The following is a 26,555-nucleotide window of genomic DNA, read 5'->3' on the forward strand; positions in this document are numbered from 1 at the left end:
CCCTACTCCACCTGCCCAGTCTACATTACCTGAGAAGTGTGAACCACAGTATGTGACATATACTACACCAAATAGAAGACAAGAAGAAGAGCAATGACTCTGTGCAGTACCCATAAGAATGCCTATACCTAAGAGAATATGGGAGGTAAAGTACCCATTAAGGAAACTATACCTACATCCAAGACAATATGATGGTCATTTGAATACGATTCCTGATGAAACAAAGAAACTGAATGACCAGGATGAATGGTGACGTCATACGAAACCGAATCGATTACACAGAAGATAATCAGACCTGAGAGGCAGACGATTAATGAAGTATAAAGAAGTACTAAGGATAAGTGACATTTTGGGATCAAGATGAACAAACTTATGCCAAAAACTTGATGAAGAAACTTAGTTTAACTGTGTACAGATGCAATGAAACGCAAGCAGCAAAGCAATCATAAAGCTAGCACATGCTTATAGTAAATAGATTGCGGCAAGCGCCAACATATACATATATACCTCATAGATACATATGGATTAAATAAAAAATGAAGGTTCGACTACGTATATAGTAGTCTTGAACAAAGAGGAAGGCCTCAAATTCAGTGTTGCAGTTACAAAAGCAATTGAATTAAACAGAATATATTTCAGCTAAGGAGTTGGATGAGCCAAAGATCCAAGGTCTTATCAGAACTAAAACTGGCTGACATTAGATAAAATTAACGTGAAAGAACAAAAGCTCCTGTTCAAGAAGGTCAAGTATAAACAAAGATGTCAGAAGACTATTGGAAAATACAGTCAAATACACGAAAAAGGTTCAATTCATGATGTCCAGTCACGTGATGTAAGAAAGTTGGATGCATGAGGAGATCACACATACGCATGGAAGCCAGACAGTACCCGTACTCCTTAAATAATCCCAGAGAACAGTACAAACTCAAGGCCAACTTCAGACATTAAATGACACTGAACCGTTGAGGTGAGGATGGAGTGTCCCTTTTAATTGGTGGGAAGCTGGTATCAAGACAAGCTCACCCGCACCTGGTTTTTCAGTCTGCATGCTCATATAGGTGGAAAGTTACTGACGGCGGTTAGCAGTCAGCCAATTGTTAAAATCTGCATCCCCATCCATCTCAAGGGTATTGCTACTCATCTTAAAGGGCTGAGAGTCCCCAGTTCAAGCAAAGAGAGAGAGGTAGAGGAAAGCCCTAAAAAGAGAACGAGATATTGATCCAGTGATTCAATGCCATTTAGTTGTTTGATGTTTTTGTTTCATCGGGTATTGAGATCCTGTCACCAGGAGTCAGCTTTTCCATTGCTTTTAGTGCATGGAGAAAACACTACTGGTAATATTAAAACAGTATGTTATGTTCAACAGCAGAGTGCAACTCTTGCTTTGCTTCAAAACCCATCAGTGGGATTGTTTGTCAAAAGGACTCCTGCTCATAAGGTCTCATCACGTGTAGGGCAGTAGCCCTTAAATGCGGTGGTAATGCGGCTGCCGCCGCATTTACTGCTCCGCCCAATCTCAAGTCCGGCGTGTTTACCCCAGCTCAGAGCTGGAAAAATGCCAATTTCCGGTGCAATAACCGCCAGCAGTATTGCAGCATGGTAATTGTGGCAAAGGTTCCCCGTTGGGTCCATTGGACCCAATGGGGAATGGGGAGTAACGGTTAGCAGCCAACCCATGATCCGGTGGACGGATGGACGCTAACGCAAATAAAGTTGGGCGGTGCCCCAGTTGGGATACTGCCCAACTCGTGATGTGGCCCTTTGTATGAATTTCTGAATGGATTGTTTCTTGCATGGAGCACTTAAATTTGCCACCTGCCTAAGTTCTGGCACAAAGCTTTCCTAGGAGCTCGGGTGTAGAGCAGTACCTAGTAAGGGGCAGGCGACACTGAAACCTCAAGATTCCGCAGTTACTGGGCAGCCTGTCCTATTCCCCTGCCCCAGACCCTCTATTTTCCCATCAGAATACTTTGCTTCCCCTTCCAGCAGCAGAAATACCCTTGTCAGCCTTAGAGATGGTGTATCCAGCTTCACGGGGCACTTTGAGGAATCCAGATTACATCAACATCATGTACCTCATCATTTCACCATGGGGAACCATTGACAGGGTGGCAGCATCATTCTGAAAGTGAAGTTATTGGAACGGCCATAAACCCAGATGAAGGGTGGCGGGTGGGCGTAGGGAAGGGAGTTTGCTTCATTTTACTTTGGCATGTGGCTGTATACATTTTGTGAGAGGAGTCTGCGGCTTGTGGAAGGGAACAGAAGGGTGGCTTTAGAAGATGCTCCACATAATGTCACTGAGGTCCTGAACCCCTCTAGCTTATGAACTGTGTGCTTTGTCAGGCTGCCACTGACTGCATACATACTGTTTGCGAACAGGTGTAGCAGGGCAGCACTTTGTGTGATACTTAATTGTGTCAAATTCAATGGAGTTACAATTTCTGTCTGCAATATCTAATATTTTGCAATAGCAATATTGAGATGTTAAGAGCAGTGAACTCAAATGGTCTGCATGCCCAAGCTTCACACTGCAGGTTGCACTCACCAGTCCATCAATGAGACCCATTCCCAGGCCGTTGGGCCCCTTTTCCAACTCGACCACGAAGACGTAGCAGAACTCATCGGCGTCCGAACTGAGGCTGGAAGAGGCAGGTGTGGGATAGTCATAAGGGATCGGCGAGCTCCCTGAGGAGGAAAACCAAGTGTTCAGGGAAAGGAAGTCCTACATATATTCACTTGAAATGCACCAAGTCAGTGAAATGGCTCCATTCCATGCCGCTGATGTTTACTGGCTGCCATCATTATGATTATTTATTACAGTGTGTCACGGTTTATTATTAAAACTCTTCAAACTTTTATTATATACAATTCATTCTATATACAGTCAAATTATCTATATAAAAAAATCATAATAAAAACATCTTCAATATAATTGCATTAATAAACCAACATATTATATAGAATAAAAACATTCTTCACATATCAACTAAAATCCTTTAAACAACACTACTTCTTGTTACTCCTGAGGATCACCCTTATTTTAGCCCCATTGGTTGTGCTGCTTTACGTTCATGGTAGCCCCTGTGCACTTATGAGGAACTATTAGGATGGTCAATAATGTGATCTAATCTTTACTTCGAGGCACCTGTATTAAAATCCCAGGCCAACGATGTGACAATGTCACAGCCATTCAGTGTCATCCTTTATCATCCACCCGCTCACATTCCTTGTATTTAGGTCATTATATATAATTGACCATAATCTCGCTAGAACTAACGTGAGCGACAAATTTGTGCATTCCAGGCCTCAGGCCAAAAATTGGTCCTCCTGAATGCGTTCCCTGGAGTGAACAAATCGTAACAAATGTATTTCATATAGGTTCCCCAACAAGGGACATTACGGCATGATGTGTCTATCAGTCTCCTATTGGTTCTTATTTTTTGCATATGCGACAATAACGTTTTGTAAGGGAGATATCATACCAGGGGCCGACCACCGCCAGCATGGGCAGTCTATTCATTCTCTTGAACAATGTGGTTCTTCTGTACATTGGAGAAGGATACAGTAGCAGGACTCAGACCTTTCTGATGCAGTCTTGCATAATCATGCAGGCTCTCCAGATGGTACACGTACTCCTGATCACTTGCCCAGTCCGATTCCTTTGCTCTTATCATGAGCTCACGCCTTAACCGATGATAGCCTAGTCCCCAGCTACATTCTTCACAGCTTTCTTTACATTTGGTTAGTGCTGTACAGCAATAGCAACCCCCAATGATTTTAGCAAAGGGCACGCCTGTCCGGCCGTTGCTTTTATATATAATACCCCTTTTTTAATTATCATACATGTTTGGATCGATATCAAGCCCTGTTTGAGGTGAATAGCCTCAACAAGTATACTTTGCTCAAGTCCTAGTATCTTTCTTCATACTAACCCTTCAATTTTATTCAGCCATATTACATGACTTCCATAGCTGGCCTCTAAACCATACGTAATCATTGCCATGAAGCTCTGTTTGTAACCAGAATGATACCCTGTAAACTCTAGCCAGCTGTTTTTGATGCAAATGTTTTGATAACCGTCATTAGTAACAATGCCTTATGCCGTTTGCTTTCTATTAACTCTTTACAACACTCTTTACAAGTGATTTCATATCCTAAGTAGGTATAGGTGTTGACCCTCGAAATTTTGTGACTGAATGTTTAACAGCTGTGTAGAGCATTTGCTGGTACCAAATCTCATGTACTCCGTTTTCCCCATATTGATTAGTAATTCATTATCCGTAGCGTATTCACTTAGTCTGATGGAACTGCTTTTTTACCAAAATAAGTATGGTCCAGGATAATAACATCATCGGCATAAACAAGCCAGCTGATGTGTTTATTACCTATTTTAGACTGGAAATTAGCCACTTCTTACACAATCATACAGATCCGACAGCTATAAGTTAAAGAGCATGAGCACGAGAACGCATCCTTGCTTTTCCCCTCTATACCTTGGTATTTATTGAGAGAAAGAACCCTGGCTATTCAGCCTAACCTGCACCCTAGAATCAGTCTATTCTCTTGTATTGTATTGTAGTAGTCATTTATAACGCACCTTTTCCCATTTGTATGGCCTCAAAGTGCTTTGTGGTATGAAAGCCCTCTGGGACCGAATTCCGGGTATGGAAAGTACTAAAAGGAGGCTTAAGATACATGTGTGCATTTTACCAAAATTAGGACTTAGGAGGGCTGGCTAGGCTCCAGTAAGCAACCCAAGAGGTCAGGCATGTGAATGGCTGCCAAGGGAGGTCACGACAGAGTGCAAGTGCAGGAGACTCCATATTTTCTCAACTAGACCAAAATTTGTCATAGGTTGTCGCTGTATTCTAATGGCAGAGGTGTTGAGGTAAGTCAAGCGTTTCAGTGCAAAGTGTGTGGATGGATAGCGGTGCCTGCGGTAGATGTCCACCGAAGTGGTGTGTTTATGCATACCTTAAGCTCAGATGGAGCTTATCTTTGATGTTGAATTTTGAACTTGAATTTTGAAGCATTTATAAACGCACACACAACGAATCAAATCGTATCCTGGCACAGATGGAACAAAGAGATGAGACTCAGAAGGCCAGGAGGACCAACTGGGTAGACAGTACTATACAACAGACAAAATTAATCAAAATCACAGATTTATTCAAAGAGATAAGTTTTGAGACCTGCTCTAAAGGTCATCAGGGAGTTGGCTTGTCTCAGATATAGGGAAGACTGTTCCACAATCTGGGCCCGGTCACTGAAAAACACTGATCTCCCCTAGACCTGTACTTCATTCTAGGAATTACAAGGAGGAGGTGGTCCTCTGACCTAAGAGTGCGAGTGGGTTGGTATCATTTCAATTTGTCTGTTAGATATGCTGGTGACATGTCATGCAAGCATCGGTAAACTAGACAACCGGTCTTAAATTTAATCCGATCTTCGACTGTCAGCCAATGTAGTGATCGGCGAAGACCGGATGTATGAGTATTTTTATGTACACCAAAGACCAGTCTGACTGCGGCATTTTGTGCTTTCTGGAGACAATGGATTTGATTGCTTGGTGCTCCGGCCGGAAGACCATTGCAGTAATCAACATTTGAATTGACCAGTGCTCCCACCACTACAGCACAATCTACTTTAGGCACGTAGGGTAGAGCTTGGCACAAAAGGTGGATGTTATAGAATACGGACTGTACCTTAGCTGAGACCTGGGCATTACATCCCAGGTCACTCTGCCAAATACAGCCCAGATTCTTGGCCTTGGTGGAATATTTAAGGCTAGCTCCCAAAAACTGAGGAGGAGGGGGACATTTTCCTCCTACAAGGAGATGTTTAGGCCCAAACAAAATCGCCTCCGTTTTTGTTGGGTTCAATTGCAGCCAATTTTCCTCCATCCAAGTGCTTATCTCGTCTAGGCAACTAGTAACCACAGTAAGTGCATCCTCTACATCATCAAATCTGATGTACAACTGAGTATCATCAGCATAAGAATGAAACCTGAGATTATATTTTTCCAGGATGTTCATCAAGGCACAGAGATAAATATTAAACATAAGTGGGGAGAGAGCCGATCCCTATGTCACACAACAACACTGAGAAAGTATTTCTGAAAGAAATCCCCCTACTCGAACACTTTTCTGACGTCGGTGAGAAAAGATGTAAACCATTGAAATGCCCCGGGAGCCACATTAATACATTTTTTTAGGAGATCTAGCAAAATACTATGATTCACCGTATCAAATGCGGCTGAGAGATCGAGCATTACAAGCAGGGAATGTTTCCCAGCATCTCCTGCCTGCATCACGTCATCCCTGACCGCCGTATGTGCAGTCTCTGTCCCGTGTAGTGGACGGAAGCCTGACTGTAAAAGATGGAGTAGGCAGTGATCTTCAACAAAATCCTGTAACTGTTCAGTCACCACTTTCTCTAGGATTTTGCCTGGCCAGGGAAGACTCGCAATAGGGCGATAATTGCCAGTCCATGTTGCTGTGTCATCCGATCTTCTGTGGGGAAGAAAAAGCCAGCTACCTTTTGTAGACCTTTCTAGGCTCTATGGACAGGCTACCCTTCAGTCTACCAAGTGCAATGGACTGGTTTTCCTAGAACATCTTGTAGGTGGGACAGACAGCCTGCCATAGAAACTCGGATAATGGTATTCTCTACAAGCAATAGCCAGGTTACCTTTATAGTTTTACTAGATTTCTTCCAAGTTCTACAAACGCTAACCAAGGAGTCTACTAAGTGCGATATCAAGAATACCTTCATATAACCATGGTGCATTACAATGGCTTACCTAAGCAGTTATATGTGCAATGGAGGGTTGCCAACCTACATCTTTGAGCATCATCGGCGGGCTAAACATTATAAGATGTAAATGCTCGAAGTGTAACACATGTGCATGTGCTTTCTTCTAGTTACAATGCCAGGCTACCCACATATCTAGGTACAACCCATTGGCTGTCCTTACATGCATTGTAAGCATATAAGCGTGCTAATATCAAGAACTATTATCAATAAACTGTCAGGTCCAGTACCAAGGCCCCGGAGCAGTGGCAAGCTATCCTGACAGATATTTAAGCACAGAATTGGCACAGCATCTTCTTGGTGCAATTAACAGTCTGTCCTCAAAGGACTTCTGGCGCATTGGACCGGTTCTTCCTATGATCTTGAGAGTGCTGGGGATATCATCATAAAACATCTGTGTAAATGGACAGGCTAGCGAGAGCGTGCTGCACCATTCCCACCCCACCTAAAATCCATTGAGTGCATCACATTTCCTACTTCAACAATCCATTTAAGTGCGTCACGATTCATACCCCCAAAAATCCAACTAGGTGCACCACATTTCCTTACCCCCAGCAATCCATCTGATCGAACATTCTGAGCACTTTATGGCTAAACCCTTAGATATTTGACATGAGAAGGGCTACCAGTATGGGTCCTCTAGGTGTGCAGCCAAGGTGGGTGCGTGACGGGACCCCACTGTATATTTTATGTCCTGATCGGCTATCCTGAAACCTTTCATTGGTAAAGTAGACGCTACCATCAGACTGTCAGGTGTTGTTTACCGGTAGCCTGAGCGCACCCGTCAGAGTAAATTGAATCAAGTAATGTAACAGATTGTCAGGGATGGCTTTTCATCTGCGTTTCTCCCATATTCTCCCTCTATTAACAGTGTTGAAGGCTGTTCACAAGTCAGCAAACAATGCATTCAATGGTAATTTGAATTTAACTTGGGTGCCCTGAATTAAACGTATTTAGTGCTAACATGTTGTGAAACGTAGAGGATCCAGACCTAAAGCCTGTCTGAAAGGGATACAAAAAACTTTCCTTATCCACCCAGGCCTTGAATTCTTTTAGCAGGAATGATGCAAAAATGTTGCTTCGAATGTCCAAAAGGACTAGTAACCTGTAATTAGCAGGTTCATTCTTCATACCCTTTTTGGGATTAATAGGGCATTTTTCCATGAGCCGGGAATGGTATTGCAGGTGTGAGACAGGCATGCTATCAAGAGAGATGACAAAGACAACAGAAGTAGAATTCTAAATGAAACATTATTAATGATCAGGAGGGTGTAACGGCTAAATTGCTCTATACTATAGTGTTATTTTCCCTGCATAAAGAAACTTAAAGTCTGTCTTTGTCAAAACCTATGCCTGTCCTCACAACTATAACAGAACATGATTTGGGAATCTTCTCACCAAAATATAAGTGTTCAGAATTAAAGACTGAGTTACTTTAAACTTGAGTACTTCTTCGGTTCCCTTTTTCAAGTTCAACACAGCTCCAATAAAGGTTCAATTTAAATAGTGTTTGGTCAAGATCTGAAATTACCTTCTCCAAGTTCAAATGTACCACCATTTGCACAAAACAAAGGTCCGGCACTTCTCCTTCCCAAAGTTCAAATGTAGCACATTTCATACAAAACAAAGGTCCTGGGCTTCTCTTTTCCGATTTCAAAGGTAGCACAATATACACGAAACGGAGATCCTAGGTTTCCCTTCCCCAAGATAGAATTCTCCGGTAACACAGTTCACACAAAACATAGGTCCTAGGACTCCCTTCCCCAAGACAGCAATCTCCTCTAGAAACACAAAACAAAGGTCCTGGGGCTCCCTTCCCCAAGACAGAAATCTGTGGTTGTTTGTCTCTCTGGGTCTCCTTCCTCAAGAATTCAACATAACATTCACGTGGGTTTCACTTGCTCAAAGTTCATAAAGAAAACATTGGGTCTGTTTGACCCCCTTTCAGCTTTACGTAACTAATCGTTTCATTACAGCGTATTCACTGTTAAGGGTTTCCTGGTCTAGACACAGTTGACAGACCACACAGTCCACCCGTCACAGGTGATGCAACCAGTAACCCTACATATTGGGAAACCTCCTGGTCTAAGCGCAGTTGTCGGACCGCATGGTGTACCCATCACATGTCGTGCAACCATAAACCTCCACGAAGCTGTTGGGCTCCTTGTAGACTCTTCAGTCTTAGGCTTTCACTTTCCACATTTGTATTCCTTGGAATACCTTTTGGTCTCAGTTCGTGGCTTGTAATATACTTGTGACTCTTTCTCACGTTGGTATACCGTTCTTTTGCCACAGGATTTTTCGTCGCAGGACTTTTCATCGCCGTTTTTTTATTGAAAAAAAATCGTATTTTTTTGGGGGGGGGTTAAAAATTAAATAAATATTTGTGGGTGAAAGGGAATAATAAAAAAAAATCAATGGGGCTTTGGGGGGGTAACCCCCCCCATAAAAAAAAGATGAGTTTTTTTCAATAAAAAAAGGGCGATGAAAAGTCCTGCAACGAAAAATCCTGCGGCAAAATAACATAGAACCCTCACGTTTGCAGTTCTAATTGACAGCCTTTTTTGCATTTGCGTATATAATGCTCACCCCCACGTTTCAATCCTTCATATGCCTTTCATTTTGACAATACTGCTCTTTATTAGTAGTGCTGGTTGACAAGTCTAAGAAAGTGTTCATTTACCATTCAGCGCATCGTAGTTCACTCAATTTGCAGCTTTCATTCAGTTCAACATTCATTATAGATAGCATTTACTTTTATTCACTTAAATGACAGCACTTTTCTGTTCGATATTCAATGTGGGTAGCATTTGCTTGGGTTTGCTTAATTAGCAGCTTTCTTTCAGTTCAGTGTTCAATATTGGTAGCATTTGCTCAAATGCAGGCAGGGGTTTAAGTGGGGTAAGAAATCGAGGGGGGGCCCTCATTTGGGGGCGTGGCTTGTCGGAGGGACGTGGCCTAAAAAGTACGCAAATCGTAGGGTATGCACACAAATATATATAAATGTTATATATGTGTGTGTGTGCCTTACTATGGTTTGTGTACTGTGCAAGCCATCTTTTAAAAACATAGAAATATGTAACATATTTCTACGTTTATAAAAGATGGCGTGCACAGTACACAAACCATAGTAAGGTACACACACAAATATATAACATTTATATATATTTGTGTGCATACCCTACGGTTTGCCTAGTTTTCAGGCCATCTTTTTTAAACATTTCGGGTTTATAAAAGATGGCTTTGAAAGTACACAATTCAAGCCATCTTTTATAAAGCTTTGACTACGGACAAAATTGTCCGTCGGCAAAGCTTTATAAAAGTTGGCTTGAAATGTGTACTTTCAAAGCCATCTTTTATAAACCTCGAAATATGTTGAGGAATCCCCAGGTTCGCCGAGGATTAAAGACGCCTCGGCGACCTGGGGAAACAAAGGGACAGTAACTGCCTCTGGTGACCTCTCGCGCGAGGGGCCACCCGATGCAGTTACTATGACTGACGGAAGTGGCAGCCAGTCACAGCGTCGCTGTGGTTAGTTGCCCCTTTTGTCAGATCGCCTGACTTCATGGCAGGTGCATGCATCTCCCGTCGCGGCTGCGGCCGCGACGGGATAATGCATCCTGCCAATGTTGCGGGCGGTGGGACGGGGCCCCGGCAGGGCCCCGGCTCAGCCCCACTTTTTGGAGACTGCCAGGGCCTGGCAGGCCCCGGCCCACTTTAAGCACTGAATGCAGGGATCGTTACTTGTTTCAACATTTCAATGTTCCTTCAGAGTGCCCTGGTCTCCTCACTGTCTTCTGACACTTAGCAGCTTTTGCGGCTCCACCAAGTGGCTCTACCCGAGTGGTAAAGTACCTGCCAGCTCACCGGCACTTCGCCATATGCGCCCTGGCACCTCTGCTCTCTTTCCATACACGGTCCGTGCCCCCAGCGACGTGCCCAGCTCTAGCTGCACCCGGACTTGGGACGCGGACGACTCTTCTCTATCTCCTGCTATATGGCAGTAGCAGCTCCTGGCCTTCAAATAAAAGTGTTCCCGGTCCTGCAAAGTCCCTCTCGCAGGTCTCTGGGAATCGTTGCCGGCATCTCTGCTTCGTAGCTGGATCCCAACACAGCGGCCTCACTCCCCTTTCTCTCTGCTTGTGGGATCCACCTTTTATACTCTTTAACATTAATAACAGGCTGCAGGTGAAAAGGTTTAGCCTCAATTGCCTGACCTTGTATAAGCCTGTTAGTGTGACATGCCTGTTCTTCATTACTAGATGTCTTCCGGCCACTCTTTTTCGTGGCCTGAAGTGGTGCTTGCCATAGTGAATGTGTATTATTCTTAGGTGCCGCTTCCTTTTCTCCGTACTTGGTGGGAAATTACAGGGAACAATGGGAAAAGACTGACAATATCTCGTGAAGACTGAGTGGGTGCTGTGTAGGTCAGTGTTAGTGAAGGGGGATACCATGTCTCTCCTTCCGGTACCCACTCTCCAATCCCCAAGGCCCCTCCACTCAGGTGATCCTCCCTCGCTTGTCCACCCCCAGGGTCAGGATCCAAAAGCGATGGCCCTTCCCAGGCCAAATGAACAGAAGATCCCTAGGGAGTAGATGTGAGAGTACCAGGCCATGATCACTTTAAACAAGGAGTACAGGACCGAAGCCCAATATTCCAGTTTCTCTTAATAAACACATTAGCCAATCAGTCAGGGCCCGTCACTCTCAAACTCTTGAATCTAAGTATGGTATCTAAAATATCGTCTTTATAAAAATTGATGTGGCTAGTGTAAGGAACTCATGGTGGCAATAGTAAAGACAGACACAAGTGATCACAGTTCAAGGTTGTTTATTAAACTGTATATGCAGATTGGAAAAACACCTAATCTAAATCTAAGATGGGAGCAAGCTACGACCATCACATAATAATAAGGCAGTCCTATTGGTGTCTTGTCAAATAAAAGGGCCTATACTTAAAGAAAAACTATTGCCAGTCCTTACAACTAAATACAAAAAGAGTGTGGGTTAGGATTCACAAGAAAGAAAGAAGTGTTCACAAATGATAAGTCAGGATGTGGTAGCCGGGGGTCTCCCTTCCCCATGTTTTGAGCACGTGGCAAGGCAGGGCTCCTGAGCACAGCACACTCAAGCTTTTCCAGCACGAGACAACAGTTCAGTTTTCAGCTAAGACCTTTGGTGGTTAAGTCTCTTTTCTACAAAAAGTCTCTTGCCCCCGAGGACCTGATGTATTCAAAATAACAAACAAAAAGTAGATTTTCCGTATGTACGTTGGGTGATGACTTTTCACCCCTGGATCCCAATCTTTCGGGCTCAGAACCTTCTTGAATCGTAGCCTCCCTCCTCGGGTTCTCTATGGCTTTTCCCAAACAAATTCACCTGTTGCATTCACAAGTCGTAATGCCCTTTTAGACAATCCACTGTGGACACCCCTCTGTCGGGCTCACTCTTGTCAACACAATGTTCATTGGGGCCTTATGCTTTGCCCCTTTATATCGGCATCCCCCCCATCGGGTTCACTCTTGCCAGCCTCTCAGTTACTTCTACTTTCTTACTATGCAGGATTCACTTCTCTTGGCTTTTCCATTACGTGCCAGTCAAGACATTCGACTGTACAGAGGATTTTGCTAGACCCTTGTATGACCACTTTTAACTTTTCCTGCGGTTCTCCTAGGGCCTTCTAGTATCAGTAGTTTAAACAAACAAGTAATCATTAAGAGTCGCTCAAATGAACACCTGTGTGGTGCTGGACCCCTCTGCAGCTGGTTTTCCCCTAACGTGTTAGGAATGGCTCGTCCGTCTGGATCTCAAGGATGCCTACCTAACGATACCAATTGCAGAACAGCATCAGAAATATCTCTGATTCCAGTGGGGTACGGAAGTGTGGAGGTTCACTTGCCTCCCATTTGGGCTAGCATCCACCCGTGGGCCTTCACCAAGCTCATGCGCCCCGTGGCAGCTGCCATTCGCGAGAGTGGAATAAGGATCATAATATACCTAGACCATATACTGATTCTGGGTCAGAGCGCAGCGCAGCTACGAGACTAAGCAGAATGGGTAAGCAACCTGGTAACTTCCCTCGGCTTCCTCATCAATTCCGAGAAGTCAGATCTCCGCCCCGCCCAGAGAATAGAATTCCTAGGCTTCGTGATAGACACCAAAAGAGCGGTGCTGGAGTTACCAACGCAGAAAGTGGGAGTGATTCGGAAAGAACTGAGGTCAGTCTTAGCGAAGAAGGTTATTTCGCTTCACAATCTGGCTCGCATATTGGGCTTCCTAGCAGCCTCGATTCAGGCGATCTTCCATGGCCCCTTACACTACAGAGCCCTTCAGAGGCTGAAAATCAGACACCTCAGAGGAGGGCTAGGCTATCATCAGCTAGTGTCCCTAGACCAAGAAGCCGTGACAGAACTCCATTGGTGGTTACAGAACATGGAAGCCTGGAAAGGCAGAGCAATCTTCGGAGATACTCCGGATTTAGTAGTAGAGGCAGACGCCAGCAGAGCAGGCTGGGGAGCTCGGTGCGGAAACCTCCAAACAGGGGGAAATGGTCTCAAGAAGAACTCAAACTCCATATAAACTGTCTGGAACTTTTAGCAGGTTCCTTCGCAGTAAAAGCATGTACCAGAGACCATGTGAACTGCTGCGTCCTTCTCAAGATGGACAACATTTCAGCAGTCCATTATATAAACAAGCTGGGGGGAACCTCCTCCAGGATGCTGGCAGAATTAGCAAAGGATTTTTGTCATCATTGCTTGCACCAGCAGATATCAGTATCAGCAGAATATTTACCAGGGGCTCAGAACATTGTAGCAGGCAGGAATTTGCGATATCTGGTAGACTCCAGAGACTGGAAGCTACTCCCGACCATCTTCAACCGCCTTCAACATCTATGGGGACCATTGAGTCTAGACTTCTTCGCCACCAGACTCAATACCCAGTTGCCCAGGTTCTACAGCTGGAGGATAGACCCGGAAGCAGCGGGGACGGAGGCGTTCCTCCAACAGTGGACAGGAGCCGTCCACTATGTGTTCCCTCCATTTATCATGCTGACGAGAGTGTTAGCAAACGTGAGGAGAGAGCAGGCTGAGCTAGTGCTCGTAGTGCCGATGTGGAAGTCCCGCCATGGTTTCCAGTAGTGATGGAACTTTCTACAGATTTCCCGAGAGTGATCCCTCACAGAGCCAACATTCTACAGAGTCCCGACGGTCGGTTTCACCCGTTAATAGCGGAGGGCACACTAATATTACTGCCGTGCAGGGTTTCAGGCGACGTTGGAGCTGCCAGGCATTTCGCAGCTCGCTGCAGACTGTCTTAGAAGCTTGGGGGTGCCTTCCACCATTAGGAGCTATGTAGCCGCTTGGAATCGATGGTCGTCGTACTGTACAGGCATCGGTACTAATCCCATTTCAGCCCCTTTAGTACACATGCTGAACTTTTTAGCTCAAATCTTCGAAGAAGGCTGTGCCAACAGAACATTAGGGGTTTACAGGCCTGCGATATCAGCAGGGCATGACAAGGTGGAAGGACACCCGATAGGAGAGCACCCCGCCGTTATATGGCTTCTGAAAGGAGTGAATGAGGAAACCACCAGAACCCAAGTACTCGGTTCTATGGGACGTACGGACACTTTTTCAGTTATTTTTGGCCTGGCCGGATAACAGAGACCTGTTGCAATCCCAGCTATTGGGAAAGCTAGCCATGCTTCTATGCCTCATAGGTTGTAGGAGAGTTTCGGATGTGAAGGCTCTGGAGATAGACAGGAAAATATTATACCCAGATGGAGTAGCCTTCAATATAGCGAACAGAACGAAATCTGACTCTTCCATTATTTCGTATCCCTATTTTCCAGATAACGCTAAGCTATGCGTAGCGCAGTGCATCAAAGATTATGAAGCAGCTACAACAACATTGAGGCCTAGGGGAGTAACGTAGCTGCTAATTACGCGTAGAAAGCCTTTCCATGCAGTAGCTACGGCCATCATAGCAAGATGGGTTAGAGAAATAATGCATTGGGCAGGAATAGATTTGTCGCAGTTTGCCACGCATTCAGCGAGAGGCGCAATGGCATCCAGCGTATTTTCAGGAGGCGTGTCTTTGCAGGACATTATGAAATCAGCCTACTGGTCTAATTAACGTACTTTTAAGACTTTCTATTTCAAGCCTGTCTTGCAAATAGCTAATTGAGTGATTAATAGCGTTGAACAAGCATAATGCTCGCCTCCGTCTTGCCATGTAATGAAGCTTGTCCAGGCTTACAGCTCAGGCAGTCTTGATTCTATTAAAGACAAGGAGGCGAGCATTATATCCCACCCTTGTGGGTCATGACATGGCATGAACTGTATTATGACAATGTGTTGAGTAAAGACCCACCCTTATGATCACGTCTCCATTCCTTCCATGGGAAGATCAGAATGCAACCTGAGAGCAGGATCGTAAGAACCGATCGAGAGGATCAAGTGTGAGGATTCCACGTCATCATCTCTAGGCCATGGGTTCGGCAATGATGAGCGGTTACAGTTTGTCTATGTTGGTTCAAGTTGACTGTTGGACCTGGTTACGTTTTTGGTTACCAGCCAAAGAAAGAGGAGTTGGGAGTCAGCTAGGGTCCCTCTTATGGTCAGGGGTCAGCCCTGATTGGACAAGAGGTGTGGTACAGGACTACGAGGACTCAAAGGATTTTGTGCATTTGTAGTCCGAAGACATTTTTTCTGTTGTTTCGAAACAATGCTACCCCTATGTTTGTTGTAAGCTTCCAGGGAAGCTGGAAGGAACAAAAAAAGTGTTATCAAGTTTGAAAAAATAAAGTTTAAGTTGAATTGCTGTGGGAGTAGTAATTAAAGAAGTAAAGCATACTGCTTTCCTCCTTGTCTTTAAGAGAATCAAGACTGCCTGAGCTGTAAACCTGGACATTACATATTGTAAACAAGGATCTATTAATGATTGGTTGTATACTGCACTTAGAAGCTGCATCGCTCCCAGTGCATACATTGCGAGATCGATCTAGGTTTATGCTGCATTCTAGATTCAGATATAGCAGAGCGTTTCCCTCGGTATCCAGGCCTTTTACGCATTAAAATCATGTAAATATGACAGTTTTATTATTTTCTTGCGTATCATTTATGGACCAGTTTAGAGCAGGGGGCAGTGCAAAGTTCAGGTTACTTGACAGAAACCAGAACGCTTCTTTTGATTTTTTTCTACATGAATGTAACTGCAGGCCATGGAGAAAAGTGATAATCCAGATAGGTGTTTAATGTTTTCATGTAGCAATTCATGCATGGTTCATCCAATTCTAGGCACTGCAATTATTATACCTCAGTCTACAGACGGTTTACCAAACTCTGAAGATTGTAAGCCAGTAAGATAGCTCAGCAATCAATGCTTTGATCTGCAGGTCGCAGGTACGAAACCCGGCCAACTCAGCCTTTATCCTTCTGAGGCCGATAAATGAGTAGCATCTTTAGTTGGGTGATAATTGTAGGCCTATGTACATCGCTTGGACAAAAGCGCTATATAAGTAACAGATCATTAACTCTGTCCAGCCAAGATTTCACAAAGACATAGACTAGATATAGAATTTAGCATTGAGTCCTTATCTCTCTCCACTGTTGTATCATACCATTGGCATACCATTGGATAGTACTAATTCCAGGAAATTAGGACTTTCATTAAACATTAAAAGACAATTCTATTGAACCTCAAAACTCACAATACAAATCATGTTTGTTTTACTGTGTAATTGGCTAGGTTTTTGTGTCTTAAAAATGTAAATATATAGAGATCAAATAGCGAGGCCTTAGTGAAGGTGTATTGAGTGACTTATCACTCTGTATTATATAACATCCCCTTCTGCAACATATTTTAGAAAGTGAACCAGCTGTGGCGTGGCTGGGAATTGGTATAGAAATGATGTTTTTTTCTGAGGCTTTATTCCTTCTTATTATGGTTTACTGAGATCCTAATATGAAAAGCTTTTCTTATACGAGTGAGCCTGTGTATTTTGACTAGTTGCTATCAATGATATATTAGTTATTTTTTATTGTATGCAGTTTATTACGAACCTTATACAAACACAATTAAAAACAGCAAAACTCATAATGTTAAATGCCAAATTACATCACAGCGATATAAAAATGTAACAATCTATTAAGAAATGAGCCTCAAATTCATGTTATTCATTTTGCAATTCATAATCAATATAGTTAAAATTCATCCTTAAAATTCATCATCTTTAAGAATGCTATCACTTTGATTAAAAGCGACATTGGTTTCCCTCCTAAAATACGATACCAAAAGGAATCCTCAGATAAGAAAGACACTTCGTGAACATACATACTAAAAAGATCTTCCCCTTTTTTACTGAAAGCGGGCACAGCCAACCATTAGGGGCCTGATTCATTAAATGTTTTCCTATGGTATTGCGCTATTATAAAACACTTCCATGAATTGGGCCTGATTCATGGAACGTTTTCCTATGGGATTGTGCTATTAAAAAACACTTCCATGAATCAGGCCCTAAAGGGTTTCTATAGTTTGCTTACAGAATCTACATGTGTTACTGTTGGACTGACCTCTGATGTATGATATGTACCGTGTGTGGATCAGGTTTAATCTAATCCTTAAAAACGTAGTTATAATCCTACCATATGGGCATAGCTTCATATAATTTGGCAGTATTTCTCTTTTTGTATTCTCCTGATCTAGCTCAGCGTACAATTTATACTTGCTTCTTGTTTTTGGCAGCGTGGAATAGCTGTCCTGAGAGCAGAGCAACATAGGTTTGATTCCCAGATCTGCGCTTAGAAACCTCTGGGTATTAAGCGCAACATAAATGACCAATTACAAATAGCATATTCGAGTGAGCCATTATATGTTTCCTATATAACGATAATGGTCTCCACTGAATTATACAGGACATAGATGTAAGGTCCAACCCGTAACGCATAATCACACTTGGCACACAATTAGACAGGTATAGTGCCTTGTGCCAAATCGTGCCTTCTAAACGATCAAACCGGAATGTCCCTGAGAGAGAATTTGTTTCTAGGCCGTATACGATGGCCGGAACTACCTTCATTCTATTAGTTGGCACAGAGAAAATCAACAGTACTTTTTACAAATGTAGAGCATTTGAGCACCCAACTGTGTACCTTTATCCTAAAGACTTCTTTTTAAGACCTCTCTCTGCGTGGGTTTCACTGAAATATGACCCAAGTACATAGTTGTCAGTGCTCAAATAGTCTATTCGTACCCAGAGACCTTTTAGAACTTACTCCCTTTGATCATTTAGCCATTAAAACATAGGATCTTGGTGTTTGGAGGATTTACCTTTAGCCTGCATAGCCCAGCCAAAAGCACCATTCCTAGGACACTGTTGGTGCTACGAAGGATGCTGTTCCAGACATTCACCCAGATCGGACATATATCGGACATATATAGGTTAAAAAGGCAGGGGGCCAGCATGCCACCTACCTTAAACCTCCTCCAGTATGAATCGGTTAGTTACGTCACCCCTAACATTTAATCTTGCTTTAATCTGCGTAGCACTGTGAATATGTACCACAATGTCCAGGAATTGGCTCGGAAAATTAAATGTTTGCAGTTGGTTCCAGAGCCTAGTCCTGTCCACCATGTCACACATGAGGCTCAAATCCGTGCAAGATCAGCTCCTTTGGTGCATGCATGCTCAATCAATGAATTGATGACTAAACCATTAGCACCCGTCCAGATCCCCCTCCTGAAACCCATCTGGATTTTTTATATTTTATTAGTTTTAACGATCCAAGCCTCTATACTTTTAGAATCAACATTTAGGAGGGCAATCGGGCGATAACTAATTGGCTCCAGACGATTGCCCTTTTCACTGCTAACATGTTTTTGAAAAGCACATGCAACACCAACGTCCACACCGTGGGGGCCAATTTCAAGATCTTGTTGCACAGGCCATTTTGCCCACAAGCATGGGAGTTGGAAGAGGACACTATAGTACGATAGATCCGCTCCGAGGACACTTCCAGCTCCTATGGGACATCATATTCGGAGCTAAAAGTGTCTTGGGAGACGTTTCTATATAGTTCTGTAAAATGCACCCGCCATTGCTGTTTAGATATAGGATTTGCAAGTGCTCCAGTGCCCACAGGCTATCTTATATTTACCAGAGACCACGTTTTTTTTTACTGTTTCGCTGTTTTATAGACCCAAGCATTCATTCTCCATCTCTTTGGGCCATTCGGTATTGATGCACCATCAAGCAATTTATTTTTTATTTTTGCTTCCCTTTTTTAATCAAGCTGATTATTTTCATCCTATGATGGCTCCCAGCATGCATTTTCCTAACGTCTCGCCACATTTGCTTCGTTCGAAGCTGAACGCACTAATTACAATTGTCAGTGCTCCTAGATGGTGCATACAGGGTTACTTAATCGCCCACATCAGTTGTATTTTGGAGCAAAAAGGTGGACAACGCATGTCTTGATAGGGTCACAAATGTATGACTCAACGTCGTGTTTTGCCAAAACTCAACCACTTTCATATTACATTTTTCCATATGCTGTGGATTCCGTGATACACGGCTATTTTTTGATTAGCCATTAAGTCTACAGTTTGCCCATTCGAAAAATGTTAACATCATATCAAACCGTGCAGTTAGTATAAAGTGGTCCCTTGCCTCTCCATTTACAATTAAAAAAAATGTGCGCAGGTTTGAAATAATGCTTCAGACAAGACCACATACTCAATCCAGAAAGCTGAGCCAACCCGATGCCATGTAGGAATACTCAGGATGTGGCTGCTTACCTGCCCATTCACAATAAACAAATTCCAGCCAGGACAAAAATCTTTACCGTCTCCCTTATTGCTGCTGCTTTGCCATATGTCCCGAGTCCTGGTTTAAAGCTGTCCCCTAGCAGGCTTCAGGGCATACAATACGAATTCCAGCCCCAGCTGATATTTATAGGTCTCCAGCACTTCCCCAATCTTGGATATGAATCCCTCTAAATCCGAGTGGGCTGGGTTCCAGTAAACATTTATTATCACTATCTGTTTCACAGACAGTTCACTCATAAATTGCATTTCTACAGCCAATATGCCCGTTACCTCTGATGACACATACTTCCCCATACATTCTGGGCTATTCTTGATGGCTACACACAGCCCTCCCAAAGGCCTGCCCCTATTCAACCTACTGGCATGCTGTCGGAACATGCTGTATCCGCCCCATACCAAATCATCCATCGCACATGTTTCTCGCAACATGTCAAATGAGGAATGGGACAGAAAATACACTAACCTACTATCCCGTGCTAGTTAACCGAAACCCCTTATATTCCAAAAAACAAATAGGTTATCCACCTCTGGGCCCGGATGTAATTGCAAATCCCCACAGACGCGCGCTGGAGAGCTTAGGTATCCTTCTTGCTAATCAAAGCAGCAGGAAGCCAACTCCAATCTTCCTGCAACCCGTGACTTCAAAAAGCATACATTTCTACATTCCATTCCCAAAGAGCGCACAATGTTGAGATTGTCTGCGAAAATGAACAAATCCTTTCTTCCCACTGGCACTCGGAGAAACTATGTTTTTTCACCCAGATGCTTCTACGAATTGTTCAGTGAACGGCCTAAGACCCTAGCGCATGAAAGGATTCAGAATCTTCCAACAGCATTGAATAAACAGCCCTTGAGGGGACTTTTAGCGTAACTACATCGTTCCTCTCCTCGTCAAAAAACTTGACCTGATCAATATCCTTGGTGGATATCAGACGTAATTTGGGAATTTCCTTAAGAAGTGATAAGATATTCCATCGGTTTAATATGAATCCCAGCTTTTATTTAGGGTCGAGCACCTATTCTAACATCAAACAAGAAGAGCTCAGCCCCAGCTCTTTCACATTCGCATTCCTGCTGCATCTGTTGCCACACTCCATTGTGGTCTCAAAATCCTGCTTCTCAGACAATACACCTTTCTTTCTTAGTGTGGACCTTTCGCCCCACCCCCTAACCTCCCCAGATCCTTTTCTGGTGACTTCAGATAGGTTCCTAGGCCTCCCACTCCATTGACCTGTTTTATAATTGCTTTAACAGAAGTTTCCGCCCTCTCTTGGCATTTCCCCCGTTCCACATTTTGGGTTTCTGCAACACGAGTTTAAGCCGATCTACGCCCAGTGTGAGCATTCTTGTAGTTCATATTGAACTAGTGCAGCTGCGGGAGTAAGAGGATTACTAACCATCGAAGAGCGCCCGAACTCTCAACTTCACAGTTCTTAACAGCTCTAAAGGGGACTTTGGAAGTCACAGAATGTAACTTTTAGTTAGATGATGTTCGTTCACCACATGACCCCTCATTTGGGAAGACCTCCTTGCTTTCAGAGTCCTCATGCGGTGCATGATCCGAACATCCTAAATTCTTTATGGTACTAAAGTTGCATTGCGTTTCCTTATGGAGCACTGGGGGCTTAATAGACAGTATTCCTTTTCCTTTACAGCCATTCAATTGCTCCTCAACGTGCTTCCTCTTGATGGCGTGTTTGTATGGGAATGATTCACCACATTGAGTTCCAATTTCATGCTCCCCATTGAGGTTTAAAAGAGATTTCCCTCTCCTGTTGTGACTTTCGGAATAAAAAGAGGAGCTGCCGTGCACTGGGTTGCCACTTCAGTTGTCGGAGAAGCCACATCAATCTGCATTGCCTTTGAACCTTGTCCAATGGTTCTCCTGTTTGCAAAGTCCCTAACTCCGTCATAAATATTGAGTTCAATTCTAGGTGCCCAAGCAAATACAGAACCCTTCTTATTTTCCGTTTGAGTTCCAACAGCACACTTTGACATAATACACTTCTCCAAGAGAGGTTTTATTTGCAGGGGAAACGTTACCATTCTCCCTCCTCGTCATTTTTTTGGATTGACTAAATATTGGGACAAAGGCCTGACCACTTTCCTGAACCAACATTTTGTCCTTAGCACGGAGGGCCGCAGCCACGCAAGGATGCAATAAATGCAAAACTGTACGTGATTTTGTATTCCTTTATTTTAGTTTTCCTTGGCTTTTGCTGCCAACTTCCTCCCCTTGTTAGCTGATGCCACCCCCTTCGGCCCACATGTTGAAGGTACGACACAGTATTAGCATCCTTCTCAATAATACACTGTGAAGCCTCCTTCTTCGGGAGCTCTTTTGATTGTGTAATGTGGAAAACAAGGGGGGTTCTGGGAGTCCCTCTACCAGCACGAACACCAACCAATGACCTGTTCTTGGGTGGATGGCCCCTGGGAGAGACTCTACCAAGTCTTTAGCTCACTGTTCCTTTCACAGAGGAGAAATTTCCCTGCATATCAGTCTTTGTCCTGCCCTGGGGCAGTCCAGCGCCGAAATGCTGGGCAATTCTCCTCTGAACAAGAGTACCAACAGCAATCACAGACACTTGCACTGCTGAAGCAATTCGCTGTTCCTGTTCTTTGTGGGTGGTTCTCCCACTGCTGTATCAGTGAGGCACATGCTGGACATGTGCTTGGTGACAGTAATTTGGACTGCTGAGGCCTATGATGTTCCAGTTATATGTGAGCATAGGTTGCACGGCTGTGGCGAGGCCCTCTTCATGTGGAGGTGCTTGCGCTGCTCCACTCCATGCAGTTAATTCTCTATGTAAGTGGAACTTATTCTGTTGTGACACACAATGTATCTGTTCTAAGTGTGGCAATTTTGCATTGTTGAGACTCACAACGTACCTGTTCTATGTGAGCAAAGCATCATCTACTGAGATCCATTGTATATACCTTTTCTATATTAGGAGTGGACTGTGCTCTACTGAGGGCTATGTGGCCCCTGTTCACATTCAGGATATGTTCTGTATGTGGGAATGTTCCACCCTTGCTTTACACCCTGCACCTTTTCTACACGATTAAAGCTTGCATTGGGGTTGATTCGCCTTTTCTGTTTGTGTGGAGGAAGCCTGCACTGTTCCTTCTCAAAGCAAAGCGTTAACAAGCTTATACGGATGTTGTACCCTTTCACTCTATGCAAGGGAACTCCCACTGCACCATGAGCTTTATCTGTTCATTGTGAGAGAAACCTGCTTTTCTGTCACAATGCAGAAAGCTGCCGCATGGTACTGATTTCCATACAGTTTTAATGCTTTGCACGCGTCGGCTAGATGTCACATGCTTTTTACTCTCTTGCAACGGAGACAACTCATTTTTACTCTCTTGAAATCACATTTACTTTCATAATTTAGAACTGGGTAGTAAAGTACTCTCACTCAAAATCCTATCTGCAGCACTGTGAATACTCAACCACAGCCTCGTGGATTTGGCGGTACAATTTTAGCATCGTTTTTAACAAACTGCACTGTCTGAGAACTGGCAGCAGTGAGAGATGTAATGCCAGTCGAGGACGCCACGTTTGTTTCATCTCTCTTCTCTTTAAACAACTCTGGTGTGGCAGTGAGCCTCATAGAATCACTGAGCGGCGTGCCTGCGTCGGCTTTTTCAGATATCAATTCCTCCCTACGATTGGCCTTCACGGGCACTGTCGAGTTTCGAGTTTCATTTTGCAGGGAATAGCAAAGATTTAAGAGTGAAAGATTGTCAACAATGCGCCTTCGAGAGCATTAAGGTCCACCTATGAAGTGGCCACGTCCATCATCAGACTTTCCAGATTGACAGGGGGCCGGGGCTGCTGGAAAGTAAGATGTTATATTGCTACTCGGTTTGGATGCGCTGCTTCTATTATGAATGTTACAGTTCGCACTCGTAACCATGGTGTTGCGTTCCTTATCACCACTTGCAGTTTATATGCTGTTTTATTATTCCTAGTAGGCATCGTTCGGCATGAGAAGACATGTTATGAAAACACTCCCCTTTAATGCTATATATACACGCGCTCTCCAGGCAAAGGTCTAGTGTGTATATTCACTGCTCAACTGTCAGCAGTACAGAGGGTAATTTAAAATGCAGGCGATTATGTTCTTACCCCTTCAGGCAGCCCACATTGGATTTCTACTGTGTACGGCTTCAACTGCAGCAACTGCACTCTACAATGCGCTCAGACTTCAGCCTGCAGGCGCGTCTAAAAATCCGGATAGAAGACAGACTTCGTAGCAGCAATCCACCAGCTTTAGCAGTCCAGCTTTAGAGCCCACTGCCGCAACTGCACTCTATGGTGTACTCCGCCATAAAGGATTCCGAGACACTCTAACTGCTGTGGTAAGCAGATGGGATACTAAAACGGCAACCGCAATACTGGATCTAAGAGGCCAGAAAACCCGGTGTATGGAACGGGGGGAGAGGAGGAGGAGAAGGAGGAGGAGGAGGAAGAATAACGTGCTTAATACCCAGAAGTTTCAGAGAGAGAGAAAAAAGGAGGGAAGGGGAGAAATAGAAAAGAGAGGGGGTAAAAAAAGGGGGGAGAGGGAGAGAGATGAGGGAAGGGGTGAGAGGGATAGAGATAGATTAGAGAGAGAGGTGGGAGAGGTGTGTAGAGAGAGTGAGAAAGAGAAAGGAGGGGAGAGAGGAAGAGAGAGACCGAGAGAAGAGGGTGGGGGCAAGAGGGATAGAGATAGAAGCGAGAGAGAGGTGGGGAGAGGGAGAGAGAGGGAGGATGTGCGAGAGGTATAAAAAGAGAGCGAGAAGTGAGAGAGCAGGAGGGGTGAGAGAGAGCAAGAAAGACGGAGAGATAGAGAGGGGAGGAAAGAGAGAGAGAGTGCTGGTCTTAGTCTTCCTAGCTCTTACGTTACTAACTGTTTTCTGCTGGGACTGTTCTTCCCTCTGCCAGTTTTTGGGGGGCTATTATTCCGTGTGTCGCGCAGTTATCCCGATAGAGAGCGCTGCTGAAGTAGCCATTCGATTCAATAAAAAGCAAACAGCTTTCCAACGAATACTTTTTCTTTCAATGAAATATGTTTCAGCGCGTTGTAGCTTGAGTATAGTGCAATTACCATGCCCGTGCATGAGCGTCAGGATGTGTTACCCCAAATCATATATGCATCTGTTCATCCTGATCAAACTCATTCCTTTTTTCTTTCTTATTGTGTGCATGAGCGTCAGCACGGTCCTCTTCCCAGGACTCGCTACGCCTTGAAACCAACCACCTACTCCAGAATAATCAAAAGCATTGCTGTTCCATTACTGACTCTCTCCCCCGTCCATTGCTTCTCCGGCTGAGTGACCGGCCTCGTGCTAGTGATCTCCGAGGCCGCTTGTGATATGGCACACCACAGATATGAAAAGCCATATAAATACCCAAGGTTACTTGCAATCACTGCAGATATACACGAGGTAACGTGGACTGTGCAAGCGGGTGCTTTCCTAGTTGAGATGCCATCTCAAGCCCCGGAGCAGGACACCGCTTAATGGCAGCTCGGGCCAGAGGCATTACTCCAGCTGTGTGTACCACAGACTTTCAATTTACTTCTCAACGCCATCTATTGCAGCATGACCACCCAAATCATGTCGGCTTCCAAGAGGAGGATACATAATGTTAGATTCCAGAGGGTTATCCTCATTACTCCTAGTCCTCTGCCATCTCATCACAGTCCTTACTAATGAAGCTCTTGCCTTCCAGACAAAACACTTTACCCTACTCCCTACTGGGCAGTATAAAGACCAGCTCCTCCTTGTTTCTTGTCTGTGCTTTCACCCAACTTCCAGATAAGGAGGCAGACTAAACGCATATGAGGGAGGAGGGAGGGCTGCAAGGATGGAGACGAGTCGGATAGACAAGGTGTAATCATCATTACCCTGCGGAATCTGACATTACTTTCTGTCCACTGTCATTTTGTCACTGTTCTTAGTAATGATGTTACTTGGATATATGGAAGCCTATCTGCCAACCCAACAAAGCACATACAACAGAAAAATGCTGCAAAGTGTACTTGATTATCTGTACTAATGAAATACCCGTGTGAAGAGTCATGGATCCCACATTAGCTGAGAGGGAACTTCTTGTTGTCAGCTGATAGTGCTGTACCCAGACTAGCCCGGGATGCTGCGATGCTGATCTCTCTGGTAGAGGTGCCTTAATCCACTGGCCAGGAAGTAGCCACGCTTCATGTAGATCAGCCCAGGAGGAGGACTGCAAGAGGCTATCTTTGTTTCTTATTGTGACAGCTGTGCTAATCCACAATCTTGATTGACCATTGACCAATGACGTAATGTAGAGGTGGATGGCTTGCTGCCTTTTACCGTACCTCCAAAGGTTACAAAAAAAAACTCAGTTCTGCAAAATGATGATGAACCTTCCTTGTAGATGCATCTGAGGAGTGAAGACTTATTCCCGCCTCTGATGTAGAGTTAGGCTAGACAGTGGGAAGAATAACTTCTTGGTTGGTGTGCAACTCAGTGTTGTCCTTTGGAGTGAAATCCGGGCATGTTCTAAGCACCCTCGTATATGGAAGACAGCAGGCATAAGGATACAAGATTAGGAGGGCACCCAGCTCACTGCCACCCAAGCCGAGGTTATGGCGACCAGAATCAGGACTTTCCATGAGACAAAGCTCATCTCCTCTTCTTCCGTTGGCTCAAATGGTGCTGACTGAAGTGCTTGAAGCAGCAGGGATAGCTCGCACAGGGGTGCCAGGCGTTGGCATTGCTAGCAGGGACCCTTTACGGAGGGGGGGCATCAAGGGCTCTAGCTGAAAAGCTTCAGAACACATCACCCAATGCGCTTTAATAGCTGCTCACTGGACATGAAGCTTAGCTATATATAGTCCCAGTCTGAAAGCATCCAATAGAAAATCCAGTATCTTCCG

General features: G+C 44.2%; 1 protein-coding gene across 1 annotated transcript in view; it reads right to left on the reverse strand.

Moving 5' to 3' along the window:
* The window catches only part of RADIL (Rap associating with DIL domain), a 781,529-nt gene that overhangs the window by 48,329 nt on the left and 706,645 nt on the right, over positions 1–26,555 (reverse strand). Inside the window, exon 14 of the mRNA XM_069645514.1 lies at positions 2,549–2,688. Within this exon, the coding sequence (XP_069501615.1) occupies positions 2,549–2,688 (140 nt within the window). The remainder of the gene's footprint in view (positions 1–2,548; positions 2,689–26,555) is intronic.

This window comes from Ambystoma mexicanum, chromosome 2p (genome assembly GCF_040938575.1).
Source record: "Ambystoma mexicanum isolate Mex_15411 chromosome 2p, UKY_AmexF1_1, whole genome shotgun sequence".
NCBI classification, from domain to species: domain Eukaryota; kingdom Metazoa; phylum Chordata; class Amphibia; order Caudata; family Ambystomatidae; genus Ambystoma; species Ambystoma mexicanum.